Source organism: Tenrec ecaudatus, chromosome 1 (genome assembly GCF_050624435.1).
Source record: "Tenrec ecaudatus isolate mTenEca1 chromosome 1, mTenEca1.hap1, whole genome shotgun sequence".
In the NCBI taxonomy this organism is placed as follows: Eukaryota; Metazoa; Chordata; class Mammalia; order Afrosoricida; family Tenrecidae; genus Tenrec; species Tenrec ecaudatus.
In genome coordinates, this window is record NC_134530.1 from 228,799,609 (window position 1) to 228,810,080 (window position 10,472).

Sequence of the window (10,472 nt, forward strand, 5' to 3'; positions counted from 1 at the left end):
TACTTTGCTAACGCTGGCCTATCGAGAACCAGAGCTAAAGCAGAAACCCCTTGAGGTGATCTGTCTGAGTCCGACAAAACTGCAGGCTCCCAAGAAAACTCTCCGCTCTTTGGGCTTCGCCATCTAACACCCTAGGTCTCCCTGGACGTCTTCCATGATGCTCTGAAGCTGGTGGAACGGCATTGCATCTCCAGATTCAGGGAAGTGGCGAATAACTATGGAGAACATGAAATATTTGGCCTTGTCGACAAGCAGACAAACTTGACCCATCCGCCCCTTCCACCTTCCCCAACCCTCCACCTTCTTAAGCAACCTGGATTGTAAGACGGATGGCTGTAGACCTACGTATACGTATTGCACATATACAGACCTGCAGGCATCGAGACTAACATCACAGACTAACACGCTGAGCATCAAAGGAAAGGCCACCCTCAATGGGCAGTGACCCATCAAGCGACCCTAGCAATCGAAGCACCGCTTCAGGCAGGAAGCGAATAATACAAGCTCATTGCATTACATAACTCCTGGAAGACCTGTTCTATTCTGGTCCTTAGCCAGGGTCACCCCACCCCCTCTCTGGCTTCTATCCCTGCCCGTCCCCACGCCCGTAGAAACGTTCTGAACAAAAACGAAAGGTCTTTCGGTAAGGTAGAACCCCAGATTCTCTTACTGGGGGGGGGGGGGTCCTTCTCGGGACCCCTGTGCGCCCAGGGAAGCCACGGAGAAAAACTCTTCCGAAGGCAGGTGGGCGTCTCCCTGGGCATCAAGTCCAGCCCTCACCCAGCGCCCTGGCCGGTGGACCTCCACTGAGGGTGGCGTTGGGACAATCCCCCTCCTAGAAGCCCTCCTCCTCCACCCAGCCCCCTGCCCTCCCCCCCGCCCACGCGGCCCCAGCGTGCACGCTCTTGACCTCCTCGCCTGCGCCCCTCCCCCGCTGTGCCCGCCTCCCTTTTTGGCTCGCCTAGCGGGCTGGCCCCAGAGCCAAGGAGGCGTGTGTCTCGGAGAGAAAATATAAGCGGCCGCGGGGCGCAGACCAGGTGTCAGCGACAGCGTCTCCATCTGGAAGGGCTGCGGCTGCGGGGGAGCAGAGAGCACCGGGCCCGGCCGAACCCGGAACGGACGGACGCCCCGACCGCCACCTCCAGCGCACGCTGAACCACCAAGGTGAGCCCCGCCGGGTCCCGGGGCCGGGGTCGGGGGCTGGGCCGGGCTCGGCTCCCCTTTGCCCAGAGAGTGGAGGAAGGGGTGCGGGGGTAACGCTTCATATCTCCCCCCCTCCCCCCCGTCCTGTTCCGCTTCCCCTGCAGGTCACGCCGCCCCGAGAGCAGCCATGGAAACGGTGCAGGAGCTGATTCCTCTGGCCAAGGAGCTGGTGGCGCACAAGTCCAAGGGGAAGCTGGTGAAGCTGTACGTGCTGGGCAGCGTGCTGGCCTTCTTCGGCGTGGTGCTGGGCCTCGTGGAGACCGTGTGCAGCCCCCTGACGGCCGCCGGCCGCCTGCGGGAACAAGAGGCTGCGGTGGCCTCGCTGCAGGCCTCCCGGGAGCGGCGGGCCCTCCAGACCCAGACCCCGGCGGGGCAGGACAAGGGCAAGCAGCCGGCGGCTTTGCAGGGCAGCCGTGGCCTCTCCCACAGGCAGCACGCCTCCTAGGAGCCTTGGGAGCCAGCCGGGGAGCGGGGCGAGCAAGAGGAACCGCGATCCAGCCACCATGCGCTTTTCGGGCTTCCTTCGGACCAGCCGCAGCCTTCCGGAACCGATGCCACCAGGAGGTCCAGATTGAGTTTTGCTGCTGTGCAGCAGTGCCAGGGTGCTGTCCCCGAACCCCGTGACTGCGATACCTGAGCGCATCCACCATTTTTCACTGGGGAAGAACAAGGGGAATACTTTTTATATTGTTGTTGTTATTGTTGTTATTATTATTATGACCACCGTTTTGCATTTTGAAAGCAGTAAACAAAAAAAGTTTTCTTCTGTAGCTCTGTCAATTGATTCTTGAGGCGGGGGATGGTTATACTGGCGTCAAAAGTTTTGTGCGGCAGCACCGAGCAGTTTCTGGAGAGCCAGACACTCGCCTTACTCCTACTAGATGCTACCAAGCCTTTGTTGAGAACTAGCTCCCACTTCATGCCGGCCTTAGAGGAGCCCACGGGATCGGGCGTTGGAAGGTCAGGAGATGACTCCACACCCTGGAACATGGCCAGAAGGACTGGCTCGTGCTGATAGGAAGGCAATTTGCTTCCCTCGCACCTGCCTACCAGATGTACTCACCTTTTTCTTAACTGCGCGCGCACACACACAAACACACATCAGGGATGGGGGGAGGGGGGAGAAAGCAACACCCAAACGTGAACACCTGTTTCGGTAATACCTGACTTTGACTTCAAATCCTGTTATGAAGGAAAAAAGACTGTCTTAGACCTGAATTCTCCTCCTCAAAGGCAAGTGCTTTGCTCTGGAATGAATAACTACTTTAGTGAGTCTATGTCTCAGTGAGCAGACTGGGTTAGGCGTTGGACTACTGACCCCAAGGTCAACAGTTCAAATCCATCAGCCACTCCACAGGAGCAGGATGGGGCTTCCTACCCCCATAATCAGTTACAGTCTCAAAACCCACAGGGGCAGTTCTCCCCTGTCCCAAGGGGTTGCTATGAACCAGAGTCCACTTGATAGCAGTAAGTTTCAAGTGTGAACTCGCTGGCAGCTCCTCAGGAGATAAATGAGCCAACTGGTTTCCTTAAGGATTCAGTAGCCTAGAAACCCTATGGAGCATTTCTTCTCTGTCCTATGGCATCACCAGGCTTCCGACAGACTGGACTCCAGTGGATTTGGTCTGGGAGTGGAGCTCAGTGAGGGTTATCCTACGCCCTTACTCGTCACAAGGCAGTTGGGGGCAGAGCTGGATGCCACCTTCCTCTTGCTACCTATCATAACTAGGAATGGACACTGGACTAGGCATTTCACTTACCATGCCTTACACCATTGCCCCTCATGAGACCTTCTCCACAAATACCACACACACACACACACACACACACACACACACACACACACACATTTCTGCCCCGTCAAATACTACCCAGTGCTCTTGACCCTGATCAAGCCTGTCCTTACAGTCGATCATCAGTGCCCCAAACAAAAGTGCCACTAGAAAGGAGGAAGATTGATGAAGGAAAGAGATATATCTGGAGTTTTGAAGGAAGTGGAGAATGACAATGGCACCACTGTGGCCTCAGATTCCAAAACGGGGAACTTGGCTGTAAGTTAAGGAACAGCCCCACTTTGAGCACCCAACTCTTTTCCTAGAAATTCAGCCCATCTTTTTCTCCCACTTGGTCTTCCCGACGAACTTTCCTATTTAATGATTACTCTTCCACCACATAGTGGCCATCTTTGCCCAGCTCTCCGCTGCTCCTGCCTCCTCCAACACCCTCTGACCCATTTACTCCGAGCCGATCCTTGGCCACACGGATCTTCCTTCAACGCCTTTCATCCTGTGCTCCCCCTTCAAAGGTCATCAGAGACTAAACCCTGGTGCCAGGTTTCCAGGGCTTCTCTGGATCTGCTTCTGTCCCAGCACTCTTACCCGACTTCTGCCAGGGCCCTCCTGTTCCTCCTGCTCTTGGAGCCTTTTGCACCTTTTGTCATACCACTCTTCCCACCTGGAATGTCCTCCTACCCAAGAGCCCCACATCCTCTAAAACCATATACTTCAAGTTCTTCAAGATTTCAAATTTTCCGGCTGTCAGATCATGCGCTTATTTTTTTATCCAGAAGTTCTGAACCTGACCCCATGCTTATACATGTTTAAACTAGGTAATTATCAAATCCTAGCTTATGAAATCTCTACCTTCACTGTTCTCTCTCCCTTTCCTTTTTTGTATGAAATGAACTTTAATTAAAATTTAGTTTTGGTTGCAGTTTAACTTGTTCCCCTTTTAGGACCACTCAGATTAGTGTTTAGGTTTGACACGCAAGGAATCGTGTGTTAGGCTGTGTTGACTAGAGAAGCAAATCCAGTGACATTCACATATGTGTAAGAAAGAGCTTTATATCAAGAAGTTATTTTATATCAGGAAAACATCCCAGCTTAATCCAGATCAATTCCATAAATCCAATAATAGTCCATGAATCTGATACTCATCTATAAATCCCTCTTCAGACTCATGCAGTCACATGCAATGATGCAGAATGCAGGATGATCAGATCAAATGGCGATGGCCACATCACAGGACTCACCTTGGTCTCAGCGTGGCTCTTCAGCAGGCAGGTGAAGGCAGAGGGAGAGGAAGGTTCCCAGGACCCTCTTTATGAGAAGGTCATGCCCATAAGGAGGCACCATCAGTCTGGGACCAGATTGACAGGCTAGACTCCACCCCTACCCTTGTATATATCAAGTTGACATGAAATCATGTAATTACCACAAATGTAGAGCGTTTTGAAGGTTGTGGTCCTTCTCTCTTTTAAAAACAATTAATAATCTTTCCCCTTTTATTTGTGAAATATAACACATACAAAGAAAAAAATACTATACATAGTTACATAGTCCATCTCATCAAAGTATGACAATATGGAAGTAGCTGCTTCTTCTCCTTCTCCTTCTTCTTCTTCTCCTCCCCCCTTTCTTCTTTTTTCTTCTCCTTCACCCCTCCTTCTCTTTCTCCTTTTAACTTTTTTCACTCACTCTCCCTCCCCTTCCTCTCATGATCTTCTCATTTTCTTGAATTCCTATAGGTTATTCAGTCTGGATCTCATATTGTATCACTCAACAATGGGCTATAATGAAATGTTTTGAAGTTGATTCATAGAGGCTGCTCACATCTCTCGTAATTGAATCTTCTTGGGGTGAAGGTCAATGTTTACCTCTTCGGGTTTTCATAGAAATTTTCAAGTCTAAGCAAAAGATATGTGCATGATAATTGTTTGATTGCCTAATTTATGAAGTGGGCACCAAGGTTCTCAGCCAAGTATCAGAGCAATTTGGTTTCCCTCCAGGGAACATTTGACAATGTCTAGAGACACTTCTGGTTGTCAAAATTTTGTAGGAGAGGGACAGCACTGTAGTGTCTAGTGGGGAGAGATTAGGAATGAAGCTCCCTAGCCCACAAAAAGAATTACCCAATCCAAAATGTCAACAGAGCTAAGACTGAGAATCCTTGGGTTAGAGAAAAGTAGAAAGGAAATGGTTTACTTAACCGCTTCATGATCAAGGTCTTGCAATATGAACACATCTGATTGTAAGCAAGCAGGATAAATTCCTCTTTCAACTTAAAGACAAAAATTGTCTTTGGTCCAATCCTCTTGGACAATCTTTCATTTTATTAAAAACCCAGTGAAAGTGACAGAGGATATATTTATCAATTCTGTTGGTGACACAAAGCAGAGTGAGGATTCAGAGTAGCTCAACAGGTTGTAACCAAGCTCTAAAACTAACAGATGAAACCAAAAAAGAAGATGCAGTCCAAAACGTAGGTCTAAAAAATCTGCAGCATGACCACAGAACCAGAGAAGTCTACTCTAGCAGCTCTCATAGCCATTGAGTCTATTTCAGCTCATAGTGACCCTAAAGGACAGGGTAAAACTGCCCCTGCAGATTACTGAGACTGCCACTCATTACAGTAGTAGACAGTCTCCTCTTTCTCTTGCAGCCAACATGTAACCCACAATGCCACCACTGATCATGTAAAAAAGACCTAGGGATTTTCACTGATTATAACATAAGCCAACAGGGGTTTGGGACCAGGCTGCTAAAACAGCCTAATACCTCATTAATAGAAGTAGAATACCCATAGGAGGAGATGATTCCATCGTACTCTGCAATTCATCAAGTGGGAAAGCCTAAACATTAAATTAGATTACCTGGATTCGCTGAGGTTCACATTTCTATTAAACTCTCTGCCTGAGGTCCCTCATCTATAAAACGATACTTGCTTCATGGAATAATTTTGCAGATTAAATGAGGTATTATATAGAAGGTGACTAGAGCAGTGCCTGGTATACAAGTCAATCTACCACTATTAATATCACATCATACATTATCCATCACCCAAAGTTTTTGAAATACCAGCAAGGTCACCCTGGTGGACAGTTTTCGTCAGAGTTTCTAGACTAAAACTGTCTGGGAAGAAAGATCTGTCTATGTACTTCCAAAACGTAGTCAAAAAAATTATGTATCAGAGCCCAAGACTATCCAATTCACTTGCTTTGGACACATCAAAATCAGTTGCTGGGGGAGAACAGTACGAGCCATCAGCCTAATATGGTATAAACTGGAAAGGAGATTCCTAAATTTGGAGGTGTTAAGTCTGAGGTCCTATCCAACTGTAAGAAGACAGGAACCTGTCTAACACAACCACAAAACAATGAGCATACCCCCACTCCAGCTTGCTTCTCTAGAACACCCCACTTCTCCATGCTTCCAATGTTCTATTTCTCAACACTCTTACAAGCATTTTCCTTTCTCCTCAGTAGCTCTTAAATATTATTTACTTTTTAAAACAAACTAGTTCCTGATGATATGTACCTATCAATATAATTATTATTCAAATTTATACACCAACCACCAAAGCTAGTGATGAATATCTTGAATAATTCTGCCAAGGTCTTCAGTTGTTCATCCATAAGTTGAGGTGGCAGCTAAAGAAAGTTAAAAACAAATCTACAAGAGCCAAAATACAACCTTGAGTCTATTTCACCTGAATTACAATAGCATCTCAAGCACAAAGTTGACATATTGGTCTATTCTGGAGAGTGTTCCATGTGCTCTGAGAAAGAAAATATATTATGCCATTGTTGGGTGGAGTGTCCTATAGATGTCTATGAGGTCAAGATGACTAGTTATATTGTTTAGTTTTTCTGTGACTTTGCTGTGTTTCTTTCTTGTTTTGTCCTTAAACATATGATATACTAAAGTCTCCTACTATTATTGTAGAGTTATCTGTTAATCATTTCAATTCTATTTGCATTTTGAGACTTTTTTAGTGGGTACAGATATTTATTATGGTTATGTCCTCATATTCCATCCTGCCGATGAGCTCCTGTTAATCTTTTGATTATGTATTTAATATGTTTCCATTCCATGTAATTATCAGCAAGTATAAATTTCTTGGTGTACTTTGCTGCATGTTTTTGTTGTGTTATTTTTGAACATTGAAAACAGATTTCTAAAATATTTCCCCCTTCTGTGACCCAGTAATAGGCCCAATGTTGATGGCACACCACAAGAACAACATTATTGTATTACAGGTTAAATTCTGAGCAACCAGTTTGCAGAAGGTTATGGATAGCAATGAAAGCCCTAGATCCATGTGCAGAGTCCCCACAGGGATTAAGCCTCCATCGAATTCCTTCCGAACATGGATCTCACACACTGCAGTCAAGTCCATACTGGCTCATAGTGGCTGGGTCGAACTGCTCCTGCGAGTTTCTCAGTCTTTAACTCTTTGGGAAGTAGAAAGTCCCATCTTTCTCCTGAGATGGTTTAAAACAACTAACCTTGCAGTTAGCAGGCAACCCATAATTACCATCAGGACTCCTGGTGACCATTAACCAGGGATGCAGTTAGTCTTGCCCTGGGGCAGAGTGCATTGGAAAGTGGATTGTCTCTACCACTCTCCAGCCAGTCAAGGGAAAGACCAACTCTTCCAAGGGCTTGCCTGGATGTATCCTTAATGGAGAGTTTGGTACTATGGGTCTTATTATCATGAGTCATGACTTATCAGTCATGTCTTGACTGCCTTGGTCAGAGGCCCTAGCCTAATTGTCTAAGCTCCTCTATCTAAAATAATGTACTTTTCCTACTAATGGCCCATTTTTGCTTCTGCAGTCCCATGTGCAAATATGATGTATTGATCTGCTGCCAATCACAGTTTTGTGACAGTCTCCTTTGCCCTAGCTTGTCCTTTTCAAAACTCTGTATCTCAATAAATTCTTGGATGTCATTATGACTTCATGCTAATGTTTTCCCTCATCTGGATAATATGTCTTTGTCTTTATCCTGTTTAAGGCTTAATAAATGTTCTCCTTAAATTATATATAAGATTTGGGGTCTCTTTTGCACCTTGTGGTAGTTACATAATTTTTGTGTCAACCTGAGGATATTAAGAGTGAAGGGATGGAGTCTAGCTTGTCAATCAGGTCACAGCCTGGTGCCTACTCTGGGCATGGCCTTCTAATGAGGATTCCTCTCTTCTTCGCTGGAGACAGAAAGCACTCTCTCTCTCTGCATCACATTCCTGTTGACAAGCCACATAGAGCCAGGCTGATGGCAGCCAGAGCCCTGGAGATGGTTCCACCACCATTGGATCCACAAGACTTTTCAGCTACCAGGTTATGATCTTCGTGTATTTGGTAGCATTGCAGTGCTGCTGCATGAGTACAAAAGGAATGTATGGACTAGTATCAGACATATGGGCTAACATTGGAATTATGGCCTTAATCTAGACTGGGCTGGGATGTTTTCTTAATATAATATTGCTCTTTGATATAAAGCTATTTCATATATATATATATATATATATATGAATTTATTTTGCTAGTCAATCCAGACCAACAAATACCCTAAAACATTACCAAGCTGATTTTAAGTGAGATATTTAATTTGTAATTTTTAATGTAAATTAAACAACCCAGCTGTTGTTTAATTTCTGTGTATTTTCTTTCAATCCCTTGGTCTGCCTATTGTTCATTTCTATTTTTATAACACTATGATCTTGAAAGATGCTGTGAATAGGCTCATAAAATTAGGTGCTCGGTATCTGGAGAGGCTTCTTCCAAAGATGCAGGCCAGACTCATTTTTTTTCCTTTCTGTTTGCTGCTTATTCTGAGCTGGCTTTCAAATGCATACCTCACAAAGCCTTCAAGGACCATCCTTCCTACCTCAGTCCTGTCACAGCATGCTCTCAGGAAAAGAATTCATTTAGGGTGGTCTTCAAAATATTAATAGAAAAAGCTGTGAAATTACTCATTTATATGACCAGCAAAATAATGTTTGAGAGGTCTTGCCTTGCCTTGTCCCTGTGAAGGCTGATTTTGTAAATGACCAATCAGCATTTTCTTACAACTTTCTAGGCCCCTCTGTATTTAAGTTTTGTGAAAATAACTTTTCCCTGTAGTACTTTGTGTACCATTACAAAGTACTACCCAATCCTAGATGATATTGTTCCTTCAACAAATTCTTTAATTTTTAACAGAACTCCACGTTGCTCTTTAAATGTTTTATAGTTACAGGGGACAACACCGGAGACACAATGCAGGAATTGCACCCGATCTGATCCCGCCACACCGAGGCAAAACACTAAGGGGGTGCAACAGAACAACAAGGGAACTGAGCTGTGAGGTCCCCAGGGAGGGAATGCAGAAGGCAGACTTTGGGGCCAGGGCTTGGTGCCCCAACAGACTGAACTGGAAAACACTCCTAAATGTCAATACCCAATCCTTGAACTAGCTACAGGCTGTTCTTTCTTGTGTTTTGTTTTGTTTTGTTGTCATTGGTTTATTTTTGTTGTATATTGTTTCTTGGTTTTGCTCTGTCTGGTTTTTGTGTATGTTATTATCTCCGCAGGTCTGTCTAAATAAGACAGGCTGGATGAACAATCTGGAGGAGAAAACCACGGAACCAACAGTTCCAGGGGACATGGGAGAAGGGGAGGTAGGGCGGAAAGGTAGTGGTGTTAACAAACCCAGGGACAAGGGAACAGAAGTGATCCAAATCGGTGGTGAGGAGGGTGTGGGAGACCAGACCGTAGGGCGTGATCAAGGGTAATGTAACCAAGAGGAATTGTTGAAACCCTGGTGGGGATGGAGCATGATAGTGGGACAGGAGGAAAGTAAAAGGAAATAGAGGAAAGAGCTGGGAGGAAAAGGGAATTTATAGAGGTCTCGGTAAAGACTTGTACATATGCAAATATATTTATATATGAGGATGGGGAAGTAGATCTATGTGCCTATATTTATAGGTTTAGTATTAAGGTATCAGAAGGACATTGAGCCTCCACTCAAGTACTCCCTCAATGCAAGAATACATTCTTCTATTAAATTGGCATTCTATGATGCTCACCTTCCCAAAACAACCACTGAAGACAAAGCAGGTGAATAATAAATGTGGTGAAAAAAGCTGATGGTGCCCAGCTATCAAAAGATATAGTGTCTGGGGTCTTGAAGGCTTAAAGGTAAACAAGCGGCCATCTAGCCCAGAAGCAACAAAGCACACCAGCCTGTGCGATCACAAGCTGTCAAGGGATCAGGTATCAGGTATCATTAGAACAAAAAAATTTATCATAGTGAGTGAGGGGGCTGTGCAGGGTGGAGACCCAAAGCCCATTTATAGGCCACTGGATATCCCCTTACAGAAGGTTCTTGGGGAGGAGACAAACCAGTCAGGGTGTGATGTAGCAACAATGAAAAATACTAGACTTTCCTCTAGTTCCTAAATGCTTCTTCCCCCACCCCCACACTATCATGATACCAAGTCTACCT

At 45.6% G+C, this 10,472-nt stretch overlaps 1 protein-coding gene across 1 annotated transcript; it reads left to right on the top strand.

Annotated features, from left to right (window-relative positions):
- Positions 1–987: 987 nt before the first annotated feature.
- G0S2 (G0/G1 switch 2) lies at positions 988–1,973 on the top strand. The gene is made up of 2 exons (XM_075540564.1): positions 988–1,164; positions 1,308–1,973. Exon 2 carries the CDS (start codon positions 1,331–1,333, stop codon positions 1,646–1,648), a length of 318 nt encoding a protein of 105 aa, XP_075396679.1. The 5' UTR covers positions 988–1,164; positions 1,308–1,330; the 3' UTR covers positions 1,649–1,973.
- The last annotated feature ends 8,499 nt before the right edge of the window (positions 1,974–10,472 follow it).

Excerpts from the sequence above, each read along its gene's own strand:
- G0S2 (XM_075540564.1), top strand. The coding sequence starts at position 1,331 with ATGGAAACGGTGCAGGAGCTGATTCCTCTGGCCAAGGAGCTGGTGGCG.